This window comes from Fibroporia radiculosa, assembly GCF_000313525.1.
Source record: "Fibroporia radiculosa TFFH 294 genomic supercontigs, scaffold1521, whole genome shotgun sequence".
NCBI lineage: Eukaryota > Fungi > Basidiomycota > Agaricomycetes > Polyporales > Fibroporiaceae > Fibroporia > Fibroporia radiculosa.
Window position 1 is genome coordinate 172425 of NW_012133307.1, and position 21700 is coordinate 194124.

Here is a 21700-nt window from a genome sequence, read left to right on the forward strand (position 1 = left end):
CGGTGGCCGCCCGGTGACTGCAATCTGTAAGATGATTCGAAGAGCGTCTCGTGGATTCGGCGCCGGGTGACAAGGGTCCACGGCTGAGTCAGCCTACCACTGCGGGCCATATATAAGATGCGGACAACCCGGGCGCTGACATATTCAACCTTGAAGCCTACCACTTCGTATCCTTAGTCACCATGCAGATTTTTGTCAAGACCCTCACTGGCAAGACCATCACCCTCGAGGTTGAGTCCTCCGACACAATCGACAACGTCAAAGCGAAGATCCAGGACAAGGAGGGGTGAGTTCATTCAACTTTACTTCTTGTGTGGCGGTTGCTGACGCGCGTTGTAGAATCCCCCCTGACCAACAGCGCCTTATCTTCGCCGGCAAGCAGCTCGAGGACGGCCGTACGCTGTCAGATTACAACATCCAGAAGGAATCCACTCTTCACCTTGTGCTTCGTCTCCGTGGCGGCATGCAGATCTTTGTGAAAACGCTCACAGGGAAGACGATCACCCTTGAGGTCGAATCGTCTGACACGATCGACAATGTCAAGGCTAAGATTCAAGATAAGGAGGGCATTCCACCAGACCAACAGCGCCTCATCTTCGCTGGCAAACAGCTGGAGGATGGTCGTACATTGTCAGACTACAACATCCAGAAAGAGTCAACGCTTCACCTCGGTGAGCAACATATTATTCCGTTGTTCGTGCATCACTCATCACTGGCTTCAGTCTTGCGTTTGCGCGGTGGTATGCAGATCTTCGTGAAAACACTGACTGGCAAGACGATCACTCTGGAGGTTGAGTCGTCGGACACTATTGATAACGTGAAGGCGAAGATTCAAGACAAGGAAGGAATCCCCCCTGATCAACAGCGTCTGATCTTCGCAGGGAAGCAGTTGGAGGATGGCCGAACTTTGTCGGATTACAATATTCAGAAGGAGTCGACGCTTCACCTTGGTATGTCTTTCTTATGTCGCTGGTCTTTCCAGTCTAATAGATGTCATAGTTTTGCGACTACGTGGTGGCATGCAGATTTTTGTCAAGACGTTGACAGGAAAGACAATCACGTTAGAGGTGGAGTCGTCGGACACGATTGACAACGTCAAGGCCAAGATTCAAGACAAGGAAGGTATCCCGCCAGACCAACAGCGTCTTATCTTTGCTGGTAAACAGCTGGAGGATGGTCGCACTTTGTCGGATTATAACATTCAGAAGGAGTCCACGCTTCACCTCGTTCTCCGTCTCCGCGGTGGTATGCAGATTTTCGTGAAGACGCTTACGGGCAAGACTATCACGCTGGAGGTTGAGTCGTCAGACACGATCGACAACGTGAAGGCCAAGATTCAGGATAAGGAAGGTATTCCTCCCGATCAGCAGCGCCTTATCTTTGCTGGAAAGCAATTGGAAGACGGGAGGACGCTGTCGGATTACAATATTCAGAAAGAGTCCACTCTTCATCTTGGTGAGGATAATGTCATTGTACCGGTGTTTTCCGAAACTGATGTGGCATTATAGTCCTCCGCCTTCGTGGTGGGAACTGAATCTTCTCGTCGTCGCTTCGTCGGGTTGTGTTTGACGCGACTGATATTGTACTATGTCTGGAGTGTATACCAAGGTTGTAGATTTGTAGATATATTCATGATGATGCACACGAACGTTGTGGGTCGTAAATCGGTTCAATGACGAGAAGATTGATTGACACAACTAAGGATCAGTCTCTACGGTGTCAGGAGTAAGGTGGGCTTTCCGTCGTCGCTTCCTCTTGTGACCACTTTCACTAGTCACCCTCTGATTGTCTACGGCCTCACTAGCTTCCATCCGCTTACGCTTTGATCCTACCTCTGATTCATTTGGCTTTGGTGCTCTAGGCCGCTTCAGCGAGCTAGAAGGATCAGATTTAACAATCTTCTTTTTGACACTCAGTGGATTGGGTCCCTTAGGACCCTTCTTTTTCTTTCGGGGTTGTTCTGCAGGTACGGATGACGGGAGTGCGGTAATCTCACTCGTAGATGGATATAGCGCCGTTTCTTCGACCTGTTGAACATTAGCATTCATATATAAGATACTTCGAAAGTATGTGCGAAAGCACGCACGGATGTTTTTGCATCGAGTGTTGCTTGACTAGGTGGTTCCAGGACCATAACCGAACGATTAACATGAACAACCGGTACAGCAGGTATCGCGCGGAGACTCGTCCTTAGCTCCTGCGATTGTGTGGCAATAGCATAGCGATGTTTATTGATATCGCCTAAGCAAACAGTCGAAATTCGTCGCGCTGAATGACACCTGTGGAGGAAAAACACGTACCAACCACGCTCTTTAAGCAGTCATCCCCAGAAATTGCTTCGCGGTGATTACATTTCCGCCGCTCGAATGTCTTTGCGAGGTCGACAGCAGACTGCTGCGTCTTGCCTTGTAGGTAGAGTTCGTGTATACAGCATTGTGTAATCACTGAAGCGCGGCTTCGCCGGGCAATTAATCAACCAATACTGCACAAGCACATATGGTTAGAACTCACTAGGCTTCACAGAACCCTGAAGAACCACTTCGAGCTGCTTAGCCAGCTCTATTTTGTGGGAAATGGACGTTTTGCACATCTCAGAATCGACTTGACGACCGAAAAGCATGAGCTTTGGGCTGCCATCCAGAAGAAAGAGCACACACTCAAAACTTGGTATGGCTGTCTGAAGCCAAATGACATTGAATACAGCGACATGAGTTTGCGGTAAGCTTTTGCTCGCTTTTGCCGCATTTTGTCTCGATACTAATTAACTGAAATGATGTGCTCGAGTGACTTAGACGCGAAAGCAAGAGACCAAGGAATATCCAGGAGCAATTTTCGGCGTACAAAGAGTGCAGCGCCGTCCGGAGGAGCGGTTGTGTGGTGCTGTTGTCCGGCCCTCTTCTACGCGTCACGCAAGTCGCTCCGCCCAGCCTCCCAGGCATCGCTATGCGTGTATCCTTCATTCTCCTGATTCTGTCGAGGTGCGTATCCCATTCCTCATGCGCATACGCATTTGACCTCGTCTCCGCGCAGTCTGTGCTACACAGTCCTTGCCCTCGATATCAAAGGGCGCATACAGTGGAACGAACTCTGTCCAAGTGCGCTTCGCCGTGTCGTCCTTTCTGATTCCGTACCTCACAACAACTGTAGGTCTTTCATCTCTGGGGCAGGCCAAAGTAGTCTTGGACAATGGCAAGCTACGTGGAGGCATAACGCGGGATGGGAGCTTCGTGATGTGTGTTCCTCCTCTTACTAGCTATGCTTGAACATGCTAACCGGTTGGACAGTCCGGATGTCCCAGCGGGGACGTACATTCTTTCAGTTATAGCTCATGATCATGCTTTTGACAAGGCAAGCCTCGTCGAGTTTGAATGCCTCGTTGCGTCATATTGACGACTCCGCTGCCAGCTTCGGATAGATGTTTTGGAAGCGGAGACGCTGCCAGAAGTTCGCCCATATATACCGGGAACACCTCTGTCCCCGCCATCGACCGTCACACTCCCATACCCCGTGGTTCTTCCTGCACGCCAGACAAGTGACTACTTCGTTCCCCACCAGTCATTCAACCTGCTCGGGATGTTCCAAAGCCCAATGACGCTCATGATGTTAGGAATGGGTGTCTTGGTTCTAGCAATGCCTACCCTAATGGTATGTGCATATCTCCTGCTTGTGCAAATGAAACTCATGAGCCTGCCAGAAAAACATGGATCCGGAGATGGTGCAAGACATTAATAAGCGACAGGCGAGAATTAGCACCTTTCAAAACTCCCTACAAAGCGGAGACCTTGGCTCAGGGTATTTACTTCCAACTCTCCATATATACACATCGTTCTTACTGGCATCCTAGACTTTCTGCGCTAATAAATACAGGAGATGATGAGAAGCCTCCAGCACCAAGCGCCATGAAGCAGAGCGCGTCTGCAGGAATGAAACATCGTAGTGGCAAGGGTAAGAAACGGTGACTTAATTGATTTGGATGTAAATGTAGCTGCTGCACTGCATTTGGGGATAGTAGTGTCATACATTAACTAAGGGAAGTAGCCTACATGTAGACGAATATCTCCCAAACTCTTCTCCTTATGAAGATTCTCTATGGGGGCAACGTAAACCTATGCTACGACAGCATCCTCTGGGATGCACACGCTTGAGAATTTCCAAGCTATTTGCGCTGGTGGTGGTGGCGAGATCCAAGTTGCATGGAGACTGAGGTTTTTGTCTGTTGGTAAGACGCTGGCGATGGGCATAACCTACGTCGGGAGACCCTGCGACAGTACTGGCGGTTCTGGCGGTGACGCCAAAATGGGTTCAGTGTCTGATTGGTCTTCGGGATCTGCTTCAGGATACTGCAGAGCACGTCTTAAGATGGTATTACTACAGTGCAAATCAGCCTTGACATTAACCTGCCAAGAGCGAATTCTCATACCGCTGCTTGAAGCGAGCAAGAATCGAATGCGGTGATGGATTGTCATTATCTTCCACGCTGATGCACCTGAACTTAACATGTCAGCGAGCAAGTGATATTAGGACACACTTCTCTTCTAACACAGCCGTTGTCTCTAAAATATACATCTTGTCGTTCCTCTTGGGTTCGTCATCGGCAGCCCCAGCACCAGGAGCGTCCGTGACCCTCAAGCCTGATACCGCTAAATCCGAAGAGAGACTCTTAACTGTGGGTAGAGTCAATTTGCTCGGATCATAGTCTAAGACGAGGATATGCTCTCCAGGATATTGCGGCAGTAAAGCATGTGGCGAGTCGTCCGCGTAGTGGTACTGGATGACACTAGGATGAGCAAGCGACGACGATGCGGGAACTGATACATTGTTCAGGAGAGAGTTGTGAGAGATGAGGACATAATATGGAGGCTCTTCTGGAGAAGCCATGCTCTCGTCTGAGTATTTTACTCCGAGAGATCTACAATCCTTGAGAGTCGACTTCAAAGCGAAGTGGCGTGGAATCGCGGTACACGTGACAAGATTGCACTCTGGTCTCGATCGCGCGACCGTCGCGGTCGACATGGATTTGACCGCGACTCTCCTGCACTACTCTCGAGGATGAGACTTGGCCTCAGTCGCAGCATATGATTCCCAACTCTCACCATCCATCTTAGTTTGTCTGCATGGCACCGCTGCCAAATTGCATCCATCCCGAGCCGATCAGAAGATTCCCCTGGCGACAGTAGCGTTTATACAGCGGCAGTCAGCCGTTCCTCGTATATTTAATGGATTTCAGGCGCGACCGACGTGCAGCTATTTTTTCTTTCGTATCCTCTTGTCCCGGTGACCCTTCTCTTCTTGTCGCTCTCGTTCGTCTGGCCCACATTCTTTCGTTCATCCGACACCACACCGTTCTCTGATATGAGTCGGCTTCTGCTTTTCATCTTGTCTCTTGCTGTAATACTCTCTGCTGCTCCAGGCAGTTATGCTGTAGTGGTGCATGCACGTCGGCATCACAATAGGAGTCTAAAAGTGTCAAATTCCAGCCTGAGCGAAGAGGCTCTTGTGCCACAATATATTGGAAATGTCTCCAGAAGGGCCTGCCGCGTGAAGCCTACTAGGTGTGCACTTTCACATCATCTTAGAATGTGCTCTGAATATTGCACATGTGCCTGCCATATATTTTTGAATACCTTCATCAGTAGTGTTTCGTCAACGGCGATAGTATCTTCTTCATCTCTGTCAACCTTGACGTCGCCTGTGCCCGCGACTACATCATCTTCAATTATTGCTTTGACGGCTGCCCCTACCAATGCCAATATCCTGGTAACATCTGTTCCTTCTGAAACAACGGCGCTGTCTACGCCAGTTTCTACTAGCGCTTTGCCTCCATCGACCACTCAAGACGAGGAAGTGGCCGCCACGACTGCATCATCCAATACTCAGAGTCAGAGCTCTCCGACGGGAACAAGCTCTCAAAGTGACATTGACGAGTATCTCAGTGACCAGAATACGGTCCGCGCACAGCATGGCGCTACGCCGCTAACCTGGAATTACACTCTCGCCGCCGCCGCTCAAGAATGGGCCGATGGTTGCGTGTTTGATCACTCTGGTGGGACACTTGGTCCATACGGAGGCAAGTGGACGTGATCTCGCTAACAGAATCTAGCTAATTTGAGCTTGCGCAGAGAATCTGGCAGCTGGCACAGGCAGCAGCTATGGTATTTCAGCTGCAATCTCTTCGTGGACAAATGAAGTTTGTGAGTGACAGATCTGGCTGCTGTGATCCTGATATCTCACAAGTTTGCAATGTAGCGGAGTATGATCCAAATGACCCTGTCGCTTCCCATTTTACCCAAGTGCGTGGGCTTTTCGTATCTTCTTAACGTGATCTGATTATGTCACGTCTGCAGGTTGTCTGGAAGGCTACCACGGAGGTAGGTTGTGCTGTTCAAGAGTGCAATGGGATCTTTCCTGCCAGCTACGGGGTAGGTGTGCGTTTATTATATATATGCCTGTCTGATAATTTGATATTTAGGAGGCACAGTACTATGTATGTGAGTATTTCCCCCAGGGTAATGTGGAGGGAGAGTTCTCGTGAGCATTTCCACCTCTTGTTTATGTTCGCGAGCTAACAGGCCGCGGCAGCGAAAATGTTCAAGTGTGAGCAGATTGTCGATTTCATTCACTCCATTGTTGGAATTTTGTCACTTTTTCCTACTTGGTGCATCGGGAATGTCCAAGCAAAGTTCTCACATACTTTGGCATGCATGTATGTTACTTTGGTTGTTTAGAGGGAATAAGTCAGACTCGGGAAGCTACTAGGATTTTTGCTTAGGGCCTTCACTGTCCCGGAAGTGATCTCGTTCCGGATGAATGTGGCATTGTACTCTGTGCACGAGAGTAGTGTCGCAATGTCCGAGGTCTATATATAACTTTATCGTGCTGGTAGTACCGTTTACAGTTCCTCCAAGTTCCGGTATGGCTGTCATGTGATTTACGAGCTGTCGGTGACAATTCGGCACGCAGGTACTGTGCGGAGAGCTTTCGCGGTATATGTTCTCCAGGTCTCGAGGAATTTCGACTATCTGGGGTATTCTCTATGTTCTCGTTCTACTAGCAACGATCTTCTTCACAGCTGTATCATGCGCACTTCTCCTCTCGCAGGCTGTTAGGACTAATTCCCACCGGACTTGGGAAAGGAACTTCAATGCGGTCGTCATCGGTGCTGCATATGTCATTGTAGTAGGTTTACTCGTTCTACTTTCCAATCAGGAACAGCACAGGTTGAATTACTGCAGTTCATCATATCGCTCGCCTTCTGTCTGAAGCGCAGGATTGCAGTTCACAGGAGGCTACAGAGGATTTCCAAGTCGTATCGTACACTGGGAAATGCTGACCTCCCTGAGGTTAGGAGAAGTGGTTTTGTATACGTACCCATTCTGATTTTCGGTCGGGTTATAGCCCGTCTACCGCTTCATCCAACAAGAGTATACCCGTGCTTGTTTGATCACATACGAATCTCAGCCGAAAGATGGTGTTCAAGAGGGGTGGGGACGGCCAGGTGTGCCTCAAACTGCTATGTTTGCTGGCTTGCCATTGAAATTGCCTTAGATACGAAGGACGCTAAGACACGCTACCGCACCGCGCTTGTAAGAACGATACGGGATATCGGTAAGCATAGACGTTCTTCAGTGAGTATTCGGTCTATGTGCTAACGTTCAACCATGAGGATAGATGAGCTCGCCCATCTTGTAATTCCTCGCCACCCGGCGTTGCGGCCCCATGCGCGGATGCTCCATCATTTCCGATTCATCCTCCCTCTCCTCACGCGGGATGAGAGCGGCCTCACCCCGCTGCACTATTACGATTCCGCAATACAATTAGCGCGTCATGCATCGAGGGAGCCGACGGAGGCAGAGTTTGCGGTTGGCATGGACGCTGCTAATGAGATTAAGCGGATGTAAGTTAATGGTCTTGCCTCCTTTGTTGGGTGCTTATCCTCTTTCACCCCATGTCAGCCTGGACGAATGCAAGCAAGAGATGCTTGAGGGTTCTGTCTCGGATCTTCTGGGATCGATATCCACAGAGAGCTTGTCATGAAAGCAACAGCGTGTCAAATCAATCTGTTCATGTCTAGCTATCACCATGACCATCTGATTCATCATTTCGACAGGCCATTGCGTGCAGACCGTCATTGGTTCTAGACTACACTAAACTGTTCTGAGACAACTCAAAAGTAAGGCGGAGTTCCCCCAAGTACAGCGTTACGCAAATTTACGTCTTGGGGTGAATGTAACCCCTCCCCACGTCAGTTCAGTGCAACCCGCTCGCATAGACTTTCTTCCAGCTCGGCCTCTCGCTCCATGCAGCCCAGTACGCCGCTACCTTGGGCGGCGTCGGCTGCTTAGTTTCTTTCTCGATGACCTTGTACCCATCTTTGCCAACATTTCCGCCCTGGACATGGGCAATACGTGCCAGCCAAGCAGCCAAGTGGAAGTCATCTTCTCCTGGTGTAGCTCCGCCGAGGAAACCGCTTTCAGGTAAGACTGACGGCAGCTCATTTTGATAGAAGCTGGCAATAGTCTCCCAGTGAACTTGGGATTGCTTCATAAATGCCGTCTTGGCATCGTCAGGGGCTTCGCCTTTGTAGATGGAAAGAACACCGCCGTTGCCTGCAATCTTGTCGTCGTAAAATTGTTTGAAGGGAGCCGCCTGATGAGTTTTGGAGTGCTTCACCAGTGCGTTCTGACCTGCATCCATAACAGCATTGAGTCTGGCAGCATGAGAAACCGCCGACAGGGACAATACTCACGATTTTGAACAAAAGTGAGGGGGAAACCGGATGCAGCCGTTTTCAGCTCGTTTTCGTCACGCTTCATATGTCGACGTCAACGTGTGTGCGGAAAAACTGTCAATGCTGGGCCTACCGTGAGCAGCAAAGGGAAGTTGGGGTCATATTTGTCCTCGTGGACCTTTGCAATGAACGCAGTACCCGGGGCGACCTTTTTAGGAGCATTTTGGACAAGATAGCGAGTGACAGATGTCGTGTCCGTGAAGACCTGCCCATCAGCCTGTAGTACAGGCAGAGTGCCTTTTGGATTCTGCACGCTGATCAGAGACCGCACAGTAAGAGATAGAATTGGTCGTACAATCTGCAAAAACTCGGGAGTGAAGTTCTCGCCCTCTACAAGATTCACGGTCTTCTTTTCGACCGACCCTTCGGGATATTCAAGTTCTTCGCTGTGATAGGATTAGAGCGGTTCGGCACAGCTATCGCCGTATAACTGCTCGACTTACACCGCGAGCTCAGGTACAGCGGACCATACTGATAGACCGAAGACGTGGAGGAGGGCTGGCTAGAGCGACATGAGGAGGGACGGCGTTGTAGAAGTATGATCATACCTGGGACATCCTTGAGGTTGTATTGTTGCTAGATGTGTGGGGATGTGAACAACTTGTGGCCGCTACGAGGGTATGTTGGCAGGATTATATAGATATTCAGGCAAGGGCTGGCTAGTGCAACATCAGATAGGACAGAATAGGATCTCGCTGAAGCTGCAGCTTCATCATCCGACTCTCGGTGCTATGCGGTCATCGGTGCCTTTGTCCATTCTTCTGGGTTCGACCACGCTCTAGGCCGTAGGCAACATGCCCCTATGCTTTGCACCTCCTGTCAAGGGCGAATCCACATGCTGAACCTATGCAGAGAAGAGGACTAGGCTAACCAGCGACGTATCACTCGCGTCCAAGAAAACATCGCCGGCACCCCAAACAAGCATCGCTTCATAAAACATACAAATATAGCTGTTGCCAGGATGCCAGGTTGGATGGCAGTATGACTGGTGACATTCATGAACCTACGGAAGTGGGAACCAGCGTCAGCAATGCGGGAATAGAACAGCGTCTCGGGAGAAGACGTGCTGACAGGCACTTGCCTTTATGGAGAAGGGGACATCTTGCTCCAGAAGCGGAGGCATGAGGCAGACAATTATGATGGCAGCTCACTCGACGGCCGACGTTCAAAGTCGTCAGAAGCAAGTCAGAATACGCCATTCCTAGAGCCGTATGAGCGCGAAAGATTGGGATGAATGGATGAAGGCGTATGGACACCCTTCAGCTCGTGTACGTGTGCTATAAAAAAACTCTGAACCAGTTCGTATTAGCCCTCAAATATGATCAGACTTCAGAATTCTCTAACGAAGAAAGATCTTCCCGCAGACTTGAATAGTAAAATGCAATGTTTAAAGCAAAATTATCGCTAAAGCGAGGACGCTATATCTATGCACGGCAGCAAGAACAGCCTCTATCTGTCCCCTTAGAAAACAAAAACCTGATAGTTGATCAGAATAAGAAGCAGATTGCGAAGACATCGAAACACACCTGGTCGTCTAGCTTGCTAACTGTACGGGGAGCCGGGTACTTTAGCTCGTCCAGATGTTTCCTATCAGATATCAGTAAGAGAGCTGAACTATATGGACCGGCTTGTCTCACTTCATAGCACCAATCATAGGCGGAGGTCCTACGTCGCAACGTTGGTGAAACATGTACAAGGATTCATGAGACGACGAGCACATACCACACAGCAAGACCTTGATATCATTCAGAGAGCTAGGCGCTGGCATATGGGTCTCAATTTGTGCTTTAGAGACAAATCCAACGCCACCAGCCCAGTTATCTGGAGGGTTATTGAGAACATAGTATACCTTGAACCGGTCCTTATGTTTCTCGGCGAGCTCATCTAACTCCTTCTTCAAAAGGATGTCTTCAAAGTTGACGTTGGCGTAGATGAGGTTTACACGGGTGGTATCATTGGGATTCTTGAGCGCAGCGCGAATAATCTGAAGCATAGGCGTGATGCCGGTACCACCCGCAATCATGCCAAGGACGCGCCATTGAGACGACCTGTATGTGAACTGGCCTTTGGGTCCTTTGACGCGGATCTTGTCTCCAAGTTTAAGGAGCGACACATAACGTGAGATGTTGCCCTTTTCGTAACTCTATAGAAAATTATGCAACATGAAGGCGACTCGAAGAGATAAGGTGGGTTTACGTTTACGAACCTTTATGAGCAAATCAAAGTGACCTCGGTCATCGTCACTGCTAGTAGGAGTGTAGCTTCGCATGACGTCTTTCCCATTAATCTCCGCGGAGACAGATATATGTTGCCCAATTGGAAGCCCGAGAATATCATCCGGTTGAGGAAGACCAAAACGATAGCTGCAAGACGCGGCATCTCAGCAAGCGATAGCTGAGGACACCATGCTCGGACTCACATTGCAGTGTTTGGAGAAATACTAATCTTCTCTTTGAGAGAGAATTCCTGCCAGACCTGTGGGTCGAGCACGGGCTTTCGCTCTAAGGAACGGCTTAGCATTGTCTTAACACCATGAACTAAAGGGACTTACTAGACTTCCCAAATTTGACATAAATGAACGCACTCGTCACTACAGCCAGCGCGAGAGCCAATAACTGGCTGTATGTGCTACCCAATGCCACAGACATGTTTTGTGTTGGAACAGGATGCAGTGACGCGACCTCGCCGTGCTCTGTGTGGTCTCTCCGCTTCGGAAGACCGATTAAGATCAAATGAGAGATGTTATAACCGGCTTCCTTGAGCTTGGAGTTCACAAAATGTGAGAGAGCAACGAGAGAGAAGAATGTAGCAGTGAACGACGCTATATACGCGACCTGAAAGCGGTTGGGCATCCGCCTAAATTCAGGATCGAATGTTGATGAGGTGGCAACTAGCGAGGAGGCGCCCAGCTCGAGGTCGGTCCAGCGTCATTTTTCACACCAGCAAAGCATCTCACTTAAAGATACGAAATCTGGGATCCGTGGTATGCGTACGAACAGGATTAAAGAGGGAGATCATGGCCATGCCGACCACGCGATCCCATAAGTGTTTCCTACAGGTTGGGTACCAGCGAATGCTACAGAGTGCGTTAAGCCCTTGCAGCCTAGTGTTTTAAGTGTACATATTGCATCACAAGTGGCGGCTGGGCATACTACTACTAAGTCTCGTGATGTACATGCGAAGGCCCTCAAAAACAATCTTAGAGTTGATCTCGTACCCAAATGGACAACGCGTTTGGGTGCGAGACACTGGTGGAGTCGGGTGGGACAAGTACAATTTAGGCTTGAGCTATACTAAGGTCGGGTGACCGGGTCTGGGGCTTGTCTGGGGCAATGCACACTTGGACGCTTGGACGGAGCCTATCAGAGCTTGGCGCGAGACCACGAGGCACCCGGTCGCCTTGGCCAAGAATCATTCATAGAATGAAAGTGCAACATGAAGATATTCAAGAGTCGCTAATGATTGACTGGTTGCACATCCTTGCGTCCTACGGCGCCTTCACGCTGTTCAAGACTTTAAGTACAAGGGCTTAGTGGGACAAGCGCTGATAGGACAGGTGGTTTTGTTGCAGGCGGATAAATATTAGATAAGTAGTAAAGAACTTACGGGCCTCTGAGTTCGTTTCCCTGCACCGTGACAGTGTCGCTGTCATTACTGTCGCGGCATAGTGACCCGGTTTCCAGGCGGCTGCAGTTAGTCGATGGCACTAGCAGAGGCGATAGACGACCGAGTCAGCATCGCAGTAATCGTACTCACTACAGGGAAGCCTGAGCGATAGCATGGGTTTTGACTTGAGGACGAGGGGTACATAGTACTTGCGTAAGCTGAGGCCAGCTAGGGCAGATGCCAGACAAATTTGATGTCAAGATTCGCGTGCAATAGGTGCCTGTAAGTGGAAGCACCGAGTACTTGAGTATTGTACTTGTAAGTAGGCATGACTGTGCCCCTTGGGAAACAATGCAAAGCTGGCGATAATAGAGGCCGCAAAGAGATCGAAAGAGCCTGAGGCGAGTAGGAGCACAAACTCGGGGGTGTTTGGCGACCGGACGCGTGTGAACGAGCCAATTCCGGAGCGACTTGAGATTGGTTCACACTGCGACACTCAAATGCCGAGTTCAACTGGCTGTTGTCGTTTACTCCCCCCCGACTGACACCGCTGCTGGGGCTTCGTTCTTTCCCTCTTCCTCCTTTCCCCACATCTCTTTCGTTCTTCTGTATATTCCCCTAACCCTCTCGTACACGCTGGCGTGTCGACTCATCCAAAAAGCATGGACACAGCAACTCCCCGCACGCAGTCCGCCCTCCTGGCTGCCACGCCTCGCAGGAGGGGTCCTCCCACTTCTCTTCGTATCAACACCCCTTCCCACAACCCCGACATAGTGCTTGTCCAGAGCGAGAGCTCTGCTTCCGTTTCTGCCCTTTCATCTGCAACTTCAGACACAGATTCGTTTATATTCCCTCCTCCCAGCAAACACAAGCCTTTCAAAAACATGAAGAAGCTCTCGCTCACCCTTCCCTCCGCTCAGTCGTCTACCAATTCCCTCAGCTTGCCTCTCTCCGATGTGCCTCCCACAGAGTCTAGACGCAGGCCTTCTGTTATCTCACTACCAGCTGCCAGTACATCCACTCTGCTCCGCCATAGAAGTGAAGAAGACGAGAATATGGACGCCGCCCCGTACCTCCAGGGTCCCGTCCAAGTCATACCTGGCATCTGGCTTGGCTCAGAGGACAACGTTTGCGACTGGCGTGGCCACATGGAGCGCGGTATCAAATCGATCCTCAATGTAGCTAAGGAAGTATCTACCGTCTTTGATCAGATGAGGCCCGCGCCCCCTTTCATGTCTACTCCAGATCTGAAGACTACAATGGCCGCCGCCGATTCTAGCTACTTCCCCGCTCATATACCGAGCGGTCGGCCTGCGATGAATTACCTCAAGCTTCCTTGGTCACACGGCCAGGGGGACCTTGTACACGAAGGCTTCCCAGTCGCTATGGCATTTGTGGATGAGGCGTTAGAGCGTGGAGATGGCGTGTTGATCCAGTATGTTCTATGGATTCCCGCATTTGGGCCGCCTAACGAGTATACTAGCTGCCAGTGCGGAGTATCGCGATCAGCAACTCTTGTTATTGCATTAGTCATGCGCGCGGCCGCACAGCGCTCGCCCAGTGTGCCCTCCGACGTATGGGCGCTGAAGGGGATGCAAGGGGCTTACGCCTTTGTGAAGGACAAAAGTAGTGCCATTGGACCTAACATGTCGTGAGTGGACATTGAATCATTCAGGCCATCTAGTTTCTGTTACTAATCTGTTATATTTGGATAGCCTTATTTATCAATTATTAGACTACGAGCGAACCTTCAACGCGGGAAGTACCTCACCAGATTGTTCTTCTAACTCCGAGGAGGAATGGGGTCGTCAGCGTTTGATGATGGACTCAAACTCAGGCGATGATCGAGAGAGCGTGGAAATCATGCTCGAAGCCAAGGCACTCGATCAAGCTATGGAAGAGCGGCTCATCTCTCGCAAATCGTCCGCCTCTTCCATGGGTTCCTTTAACGTCGGGGCTGTTCCTCCGTGGAAATCCAGGTTTGTACCTCGGAAACGTGCGGGATCTATCGCTAGCATTATGACTGGCGGTAGTATTCTGAGTGAAGATTTAGTGGAAGAAGATGAAGAACAAGAACTACTGGGTGTCGGCGGTGGGTTCGATGCTCCAAGCGTGGACGCCAGCTGTTCAAGTGCTGAACCTACCGAAGACGAATCCACTACATCGCGAATACCCCATGATTCCGCTTCTCGCTGTCAGCCGACGACGTCTTTGCGACAAGCTGTAAGTCTTCGAGTACCTCCATCTGCTCCGCACAACAAAACGTCTTTCGCGATACCTCCGCCTCCGGCAACTGCTATTCGTTCGGCCTTCGACATCCCACCTAGATGGCAAGCAAAATTGAAATCTCGTCGGCGTCCCCCTCCTTTGGGTTTTCTCCCTCCTGTTCCATCCTCCCCTGTTGTGCCTGTAAATCCTTCTCCAGTGTCACCTCGTTCCCGTGCTGATACGCGCAAACCCGACCTTTCTACTGCCGACCTTCGTACGCCACGTAAGGTGGCGCAGAAAACCTCGAGACCCAGACCAACATCGATGATTTCAACGCCTTCACAGACATTGTTCGTATTTCCTCCATCTCCGACTTTGACGACTCGCACGCCGTCCACAATGACGCTCACCTCCAACGCTTCTTATCCCTTCCCCTCGATGTCGACACCTCGCGTTTCTACTTTCAAGTCGGACGGACGCCGTCGATCATTCATCGGCGTACCTCCGCCATCTACACCGACGGTTGCGTCCTCACGAGTCGACGCCCGGGGTTGGATCGGTGCGAACATGTTAAAGTAGATCCTGAACATATTGTATCATTGCGCGCTGCTGTCGGTCGGCGTGTGCATCAATTTCGTCGACCTTATCACATTGCACCTTGTTAGCTCGTTTCAACATCGCCAACGTCTGGTTGCACATGGATTATAATCTCTAGCAGTTTCAGTTTATTTTATCACGTTTATTTCCCGGTTCTTATTCAGGCTGGACTTCACATTGCATGTCGTCTGTGTATAACATCTGCAAACTCCGTCTCGTCCATATCGCATTACTGCATCCTTCGACCTTCGTGATCATTTGTCATTAGTAGGCAGTCGCTTTCTCGCTTTTGTCCTCCGCAGAGCGTACGAACACCAGAGGAAAGTAAATAAAATTTTATATCCTTGCCCTTGGCTGTAGGAAAAGGGGCACCGCACATTGCCCAAGAGTCTATCTGAAGTCGATGACTTTATTTAAATACTCTCCCGACACTCTGTTTTACCACACCAGCAAGTACCTGCCCCCCAAAGCCACCCATCCCCACACCCCAGCCCGAAGAAGCTAAGTTGTTTGCCCACTTCTGCTTGGCGTCGCGGTCGCTAATTGGAGGATTAGCAATATGAAAACGACCAGCTACGAATGATACATACGCATAGGTGAAGCCAACTGCATTGCTGAAGTTGAAAATCAATGCGAGCACTACGATCGGGATAAATCTGTAGGGGTCGATCACATGTCTTATGAATAACATGAGCAATACTCACGAAATATTGAATTTCAGCAAGGAGACAACGAAAAGAGCTAGCCAGAAGAGAGGGAAGGCATATAAAGCGATCTGCGGACTAGTCAGCCAATGTTCGGATGACTTGCCGCGCTTTACAAACCCAAAACATTCTGAAATAATAGGATCAACATATATATATGACGACGTGCACAGGAAGGCCGCGACGCACCTTGAGTCAACGGGATTGGCAGGACGCGATGGCTATAGGGTGGATCTGAATGTCAGCCAGCCGGACTCAGAGCAAGATGGGCTTACATCCCGACTCTCAAACACCCAATAACTTTCGCCATCTTCGTCTACCTATAAGAGATCACTGTAAACAGGATTAGAGCAATGGTGCATTCGCAAAACCAACCTGGTTCCAATATCGTAGGCCAACTAGTATTCGTCCGGCGACGTTCTGCATGTGCGGACAACCGAGCTGTAAGAATGGGATGTCGCATGGAATGTTTTAAGCTCACTCTACAGTTCCAGAAGTCCATGGCCAGTAAGACCACCACCATGACAGTCTGCCGCAAAATGCTGAATACTCTAATGCCATGTGCAGTAAGACATCAGAGACTGACGGAGATTACGAAGTTGTTCGTGAAGAAGCCGCACAGCACATATACTGCGATGGCTGCTATTCTGAATAAATATAAGCACAGTAGAGCCAGTGGGTGTGCTGACTGACGGTGAATGTAAGAGAGTATTCCATAGGAGAGGTCTAGATACACACTTGGCGGAGTATGCCTGCTATACCTGGTGGTGACGATAGCGTCAGCCTTACCATGCACTTTCATAGTTTACGGTAACACACACCGGCTTCTGCATCACTCGCGTTGGTCGCCATAGGCTGTGATGCTCGAGCACCGGGAGAGAGTACCACAGGTGCCCTCGGCCCAGAGCCCACATTAATGTGGCCCGAGGGGACGGTATGTTCCATGGGTTCATCTGGCTCGATTGTTTGCAAAAGCGGCGTAGATACGCTGTCCATGGCTGGGAGAATGACGATACACGAGCAAGTCTAGTAGTAGCTAGCTATTCGAGGTGGATGAGCGGGTGCAGTAGTTAGGCGCCAAGCTGTGCAACATGCATGACCGAGTAGTTCGGCATCTATGCTTGCTTCTTGATCCTTGCACTCATGAACGGAAACGACGACGCAGAGCGGCCTACCGAGAGGACGCCTCTGCTAAACACGGGCCACATCGGAAACATTGATGTGCTGCCTATATTACCCTGCATTGAGCCCTTGGTGGTGTCACAAGAGGCAAAGGATGTCGCGGTTTCCTCGTTACGTGACCTATGCCCTGACCCTGCATTGAGCCCCGCAGTCAGAACGTCTTTCTCTCTTGTTGTTCTTTTCTACTTGAGGAAACGTCTTATCTTTCGCCGACAATCGAATGCCGATATTTGGGAGCAATGGTCAAGAGAGCAACGCAACATTGAAGTTTTAGGAATCCTGGACAACGAAATTCGGTCAGTCTGGGCGGGCTTCTTGGACGTGCAACGGTCAGATGAGGACATTCAGACTGTTCTATGGCAATGTTTCCCATATGATGGAGAGGGCGTGCGTGCGCAGCGAGGTATGTTTTATCATGCTTCATAGCCTAGCTTCGCCACCAATCACTATGACAGTTATAGAATTTATCCACCAGCTTGATGTGATGCCGCATGATTTTTTGGCAAATGACATCGTACTTCGCAGTATCTTTCAGACATGGGCACACGGTCGTAGTACCACGAATCATAGGTCGTCGTTCATTGCGCGATCACTAGGCAGGCTAGATGTTTTGTGCACCCCTAGGTAAGCATCCCTGTCTGTGTTAAGTCCCGAGTTTACATATATCGGTGATATAGAGTGCTACATGCCGTTGACTTGCTCTTCTACATGGGCTATCTTGTTTTATTTGCATATTTTCTGGTATTTCCGCGGACTGGATATTCCCATAGTATTCAGGAGCGTTCGGCCCCAGATGTTCAAGAAATCCTTCTCATTGTCTACACGGTATCTACTCTTTTCCAACCACCATCCGGTAAACTCGTTCCGTCTGTCTTGGTCCTACTTGCTTTTCTGTCCCATCTCCCGTACTCCCCATCTCCCAACGACTTCGCATATGGCGTGCTATTATTTGCCTTCGCGTGGAACGTCGTCGGACTGCACCTTCCTCAACATCCCAGCCCGCTTTACTTGCTACCATTATCCAGAATACTTCCCCTGGCCGTGTTGGTCTGGCATGGGGTCTCCCGCGTGTTCGCACCAGTGGTCGTATTCTTCCTGCCTGCCTTGCTGGTCTCCTTGTTTCTCTTGTCCACTTCGCTATCGGACGTCTTCCTGCAGGGTCTTACCATAGGCAGCCTCGTCCCTGCACCCATAGAGTCTCGTGTACTATTCCTGATCCTTATTTCCGTGCTACTCATACTACTTCTATGTTCTCTTGTGATGCTGGTATTGGTGTACCCCGCACTACTGTCAAAAATTCCACCGAGTCCTTGGGATCAGTACTCAGAGACCATCGGTCTGGAGGCGCGCAGCGTGTTCATTCGCTTGGTGTTGACATATGCGGAACCGTACTCGTTCCGGCCACCCTTTAGCCTTGTGCAAGCTCTCGTACGAATGCCAATTACTTTGGCGTCATTTGTTGGCAGGAGAAAACAGGATCATAGAGCGGACAAGGTGGAGCGGGTTGTATGGAGGATTGTGGTCGCGCCGCTGGCATGTCTGATCGCGATTTTCTGGATGTGGAATTGATACTTTGCAATACCCACATCGAATGCTTTTACCACGATCGTATCCATCACAGCCTTACGAATATGCTGTACCCAAGTTACCTTCGATATGGGGTCAGGCACCCGCGGACGATAAAAAAGATACTTTTTTTTTTCTAAAAAAAATTGTGTTCACAATTCAAACACCGTGCCACTGGTCATGTGGAGCCAATTATGGCGTACGCGCAATGAAAGGAGTCAGGAAAAGAAAGAAAAAAAATCCAATAGCTTCTAGCAAGACTCATGAGTCCCAGAGCAATGGCTACGCGCTGTTACTCATCAGGACACTCAGGCTGTGTCACAGCGCTGCAGCTTCGGGGTATCATGTTGCATGCGTAAATGCATTCTTCGGAGGCCATGTGAGATTTGAATACGTTGAATCGACATCCCTGAGTCCGCGGCCGTGCACACTGTGATCACTCAGTGAGTAAGTTCGGCAGAGCGAGAGGCGGACGAACAATGTCGCCAATATTGACTCCCGTACTACTTAGTAATCAAACTTGAAGTAGACAGCCGATCGGCGTCGATCCAGATCTGGAGGCTGCTGTCTCCTTTCGAACGTGATGAGCAAGAAACTCAGAGCTCCGCCCGCCACCCTCGACGCGGAGTCGCGCCCAGCAAAGAGGAGAAAGACACACGGCCATCGCACTGTCGACGACGATGTCCCCACTCCCCAGGCTCAGGTTCAGGCTCCCTCCCCCTCTGCACTTTCCACCAGATCCCTCCCCTCCCATCGCATCCCCACTCTTGCCTCTCTCTCCACCCGCATCTTCGCGGAGAATCTCCAACGTCTTTCTGCAGACAAGAACCTTTGGGACCATGTTCGATTCTGGCTCAAGGCCCTACCTGACGCTCTAGCGTCAAGGGTATTCCTCGCCCTCAGGGCTTCTTGCCCTAGCATCCTCAACCATGGCTTCATCACTGCAGCAAGCATCTTGCTCTACATTGACAGCTGACACGCTCATCCTATTTTCTAGTACTTCTTGCGCGGCACCTCTGTCGCGTTCGATGGCGACCTACCTGGTGTCAACAAGCAAACCCTCGCAGCCGTTCGCGACTCTCCTATCCACGCCAGTCTATCTATGCTCGAATTGAGCGACTTTTCAAAGGAGACCGATAAATTTCTCGCGTCTGTCATTTTGAAGTTGCCGTCACTCAAAACTCTGATTCTGCGGTAGGAAGGTACTTCCTCCAACCATGAGCCTTCATTGAGTAACGTTGACAGCGGTTGCACAAAAGTTGGACAGTCGACCGCCGACGCGATTGCAAAGTCCTGTTCGCAGCTCACTGTCCTCAACCTCAATTATACGTCCGTAACACCGATTTCTCTGGTGCCTGTTCTCACCAGTTGCAGACACCTGGAGGTATTGAAAATCGCCGGTGTTCCAAATTGGGTTTGTTGCACTTTATTCCTACATCTTTCGCATTCGTCCATTCATGCAATTATTTTTTGCAGACTGACGCAGCGTTTGCTAAATTATGGGCACCCATCTCTGCTATCAAAGACTTTAAGCTCACGAAGTTGCGGTCCCTGAAGCTCCGCCAAACAGCACTCAGTGATTCTGCTCTGGCTCCCTTCTTCGCGATTTGCCCCAACCTCAGGCGATTAGACCTATCGTTTACACTTGTCCGACACCCCTCAGGTCTCGTCGCAGGCAAGTCACTGGAAAAGCTGGCACTGACATCCACCAAGATATCCAGTCGCGAGTTGATCGATTCCGTTTCGGATCGTCTGGAACTAAAATGCCTCAATATCGCCATGCTCGGCGGGGGACAAGGATCCGCCGCGACCATTTCGAACTCCTCGGCCATGAGCATGACTGATCAGACACTACGCGACCTCACTGACGTTTTGGAACAATATCCGCTGCTCGATAGCATCAACTTGGTCGGAAACACGAAGCTTGGGATTACTGGCAGTCGGAATAGCGCTCTAGCTGACTTTATACGTCGTATAGGGAGAAGGTGCAAGGTGGGTGTTACAAGGAGCCGCGTCTCCCCTTTCAGATATGGATAATAGGACTAGGTCTTGAACTTGTCGAATCTCACGGGCCTTCGGTCGTCTGATCTGGAAGGGCTGCTCCCGCAGACTCCTGAAGAGAATCCTGCGTCGCTACAGATTCTGGTGTTGAATAACACTGCTGTAGGGGATGAGGCGGCGTCTTTCATATCTCAATGTCCTCACCTGGAATCTCTTGCCGTTGGCGGAACGCGATTCACAGGTGAGTGTAAATTTTCTGATCACAAGAGTGCTGATGTACATGGAAATTGCAGCTCCTGGCTTGTTCTCCATAGTCGACGCTTGCCCCAGGCTGCAAAAGCTAGATCTTACAAGCTGTCGTGGAGTTAAGGTTGGAGATCGACGTCGATTTTTTGAGGTAGATTTCAATTCCGTTCTTAATTCATTGCCGAATTAACTTTGGATAATTACATTATTTAGCTGTGGGAAGAGGAAAGGGCGGTTGAATAAAAGCCAATTTGTGTAGTAAATGCACGTATCGATAGTACACTGTACACAACGAGTATGCAACCTAATGTCTAGAAATGGCGCCGCGGCTACGATTCGAAAGCCTCAACGATGGATCTCCGGAGATTCTCCGACAGTCGACAGCCACAGGCGCGAGAGTCACCTGACTGTGGCAGGCTCCCAATGCGGAAGTTGTTGTGAGCCTGTGCCAGTGGCCGTCGCTTAGCGTTGGTCAAAGCACACGAACAAGGACACGCGCATATAAGAGCATGGCCACTCCGCACGCCACTGCACTTTCCCCCCTTCTCTTGACACCCTCGCGTCGTCTCTATTTCGTCTCCCAGGATGTTTCGCCGTATATATCTTGGCAAGCGAACCAACCGACCATCCGACAAGCAAACCGACAAGCCGGCCACCGAGCCTGCAGAGCCACTCGTGCCGGAAGGCTTGAATTCGATATGGACAACTACCTATACTTTCAACGTTCACGACAAACCTCCAGAGCCACCTGTATCTGTACCTACTCGGCTGTCTACGTTCTACGAGACACTCACCTCTCCGT

General features: G+C 50.1%; 10 protein-coding genes across 10 annotated transcripts; 6 read left to right on the forward strand and 4 right to left on the reverse strand.

The window, feature by feature from the left end:
* Positions 1 to 182: 182 nt before the first annotated feature.
* FIBRA_02994 (uncharacterized protein) lies at positions 183 to 1534 on the forward strand (the record flags this gene model as incomplete). Its single annotated transcript, XM_012324840.1, has 5 exons — positions 183 to 286; positions 340 to 671; positions 723 to 950; positions 1000 to 1455; positions 1509 to 1534. 5 exons carry the CDS (start codon positions 183 to 185, stop codon positions 1532 to 1534), a joined length of 1146 nt encoding a protein of 381 aa, XP_012180230.1.
* A 163-nt stretch (positions 1535 to 1697) lies between these two features.
* FIBRA_02995 (uncharacterized protein) lies at positions 1698 to 2620 on the reverse strand (the record flags this gene model as incomplete). Its single annotated transcript, XM_012324841.1, has 4 exons — positions 1698 to 2027; positions 2087 to 2241; positions 2301 to 2444; positions 2512 to 2620. The coding sequence occupies 4 exons, from the start codon at positions 2618 to 2620 to the stop codon at positions 1698 to 1700; spliced, it is 738 nt and encodes a 245-aa protein (XP_012180231.1).
* Positions 2621 to 2943: 323 nt separating this feature from the next.
* FIBRA_02996 (uncharacterized protein) lies at positions 2944 to 3959 on the forward strand (the record flags this gene model as incomplete). The annotated part of the gene is made up of 7 exons (XM_012324842.1): positions 2944 to 2978; positions 3031 to 3095; positions 3148 to 3232; positions 3285 to 3357; positions 3406 to 3645; positions 3695 to 3792; positions 3845 to 3959. 7 exons carry the CDS (start codon positions 2944 to 2946, stop codon positions 3957 to 3959), a joined length of 711 nt encoding a protein of 236 aa, XP_012180232.1.
* A 285-nt stretch (positions 3960 to 4244) lies between these two features.
* FIBRA_02997 (uncharacterized protein) lies at positions 4245 to 4878 on the reverse strand (the record flags this gene model as incomplete). Its single annotated transcript, XM_012324843.1, has 3 exons — positions 4245 to 4368; positions 4421 to 4486; positions 4529 to 4878. 3 exons carry the CDS (start codon positions 4876 to 4878, stop codon positions 4245 to 4247), a joined length of 540 nt encoding a protein of 179 aa, XP_012180233.1.
* Positions 4879 to 5577: 699 nt separating this feature from the next.
* Positions 5578 to 8034, forward strand: FIBRA_02998 (uncharacterized protein; the record flags this gene model as incomplete). The annotated part of the gene is made up of 9 exons (XM_012324844.1): positions 5578 to 6055; positions 6120 to 6191; positions 6247 to 6290; positions 6345 to 6419; positions 6470 to 6484; positions 7396 to 7495; positions 7546 to 7605; positions 7669 to 7894; positions 7953 to 8034. The coding sequence occupies 9 exons, from the start codon at positions 5578 to 5580 to the stop codon at positions 8032 to 8034; spliced, it is 1152 nt and encodes a 383-aa protein (XP_012180234.1).
* Positions 8035 to 8247: 213 nt separating this feature from the next.
* Positions 8248 to 11640, reverse strand: FIBRA_02999 (uncharacterized protein; the record flags this gene model as incomplete). The annotated part of the gene is made up of 12 exons (XM_012324845.1): positions 8248 to 8684; positions 8747 to 8807; positions 8862 to 9035; positions 9084 to 9174; positions 9232 to 9286; positions 9337 to 9364; positions 10315 to 10375; positions 10426 to 10453; positions 10511 to 10931; positions 10995 to 11151; positions 11208 to 11289; positions 11340 to 11640. 12 exons carry the CDS (start codon positions 11638 to 11640, stop codon positions 8248 to 8250), a joined length of 1896 nt encoding a protein of 631 aa, XP_012180235.1.
* Positions 11641 to 13056: 1416 nt separating this feature from the next.
* Positions 13057 to 15181, forward strand: FIBRA_03000 (uncharacterized protein; the record flags this gene model as incomplete). Its single annotated transcript, XM_012324846.1, has 2 exons — positions 13057 to 14045; positions 14110 to 15181. The coding sequence occupies 2 exons, from the start codon at positions 13057 to 13059 to the stop codon at positions 15179 to 15181; spliced, it is 2061 nt and encodes a 686-aa protein (XP_012180236.1).
* Positions 15182 to 15608: 427 nt separating this feature from the next.
* FIBRA_03001 (uncharacterized protein) lies at positions 15609 to 16899 on the reverse strand (the record flags this gene model as incomplete). Its single annotated transcript, XM_012324847.1, has 11 exons — positions 15609 to 15738; positions 15790 to 15855; positions 15904 to 15974; positions 16024 to 16033; positions 16093 to 16124; positions 16179 to 16223; positions 16279 to 16323; positions 16385 to 16432; positions 16490 to 16591; positions 16642 to 16664; positions 16725 to 16899. The coding sequence occupies 11 exons, from the start codon at positions 16897 to 16899 to the stop codon at positions 15609 to 15611; spliced, it is 747 nt and encodes a 248-aa protein (XP_012180237.1).
* Positions 16900 to 17046: 147 nt separating this feature from the next.
* On the forward strand, positions 17047 to 18654 carry FIBRA_03002 (uncharacterized protein; the record flags this gene model as incomplete). Its single annotated transcript, XM_012324848.1, has 3 exons — positions 17047 to 17488; positions 17547 to 17709; positions 17763 to 18654. 3 exons carry the CDS (start codon positions 17047 to 17049, stop codon positions 18652 to 18654), a joined length of 1497 nt encoding a protein of 498 aa, XP_012180238.1.
* A 580-nt stretch (positions 18655 to 19234) lies between these two features.
* On the forward strand, positions 19235 to 21088 carry FIBRA_03003 (uncharacterized protein; the record flags this gene model as incomplete). The annotated part of the gene is made up of 6 exons (XM_012324849.1): positions 19235 to 19537; positions 19649 to 19845; positions 19897 to 20065; positions 20128 to 20643; positions 20698 to 20893; positions 20946 to 21088. The coding sequence occupies 6 exons, from the start codon at positions 19235 to 19237 to the stop codon at positions 21086 to 21088; spliced, it is 1524 nt and encodes a 507-aa protein (XP_012180239.1).
* Between the last annotated feature and the right edge of the window lie 612 nt (positions 21089 to 21700).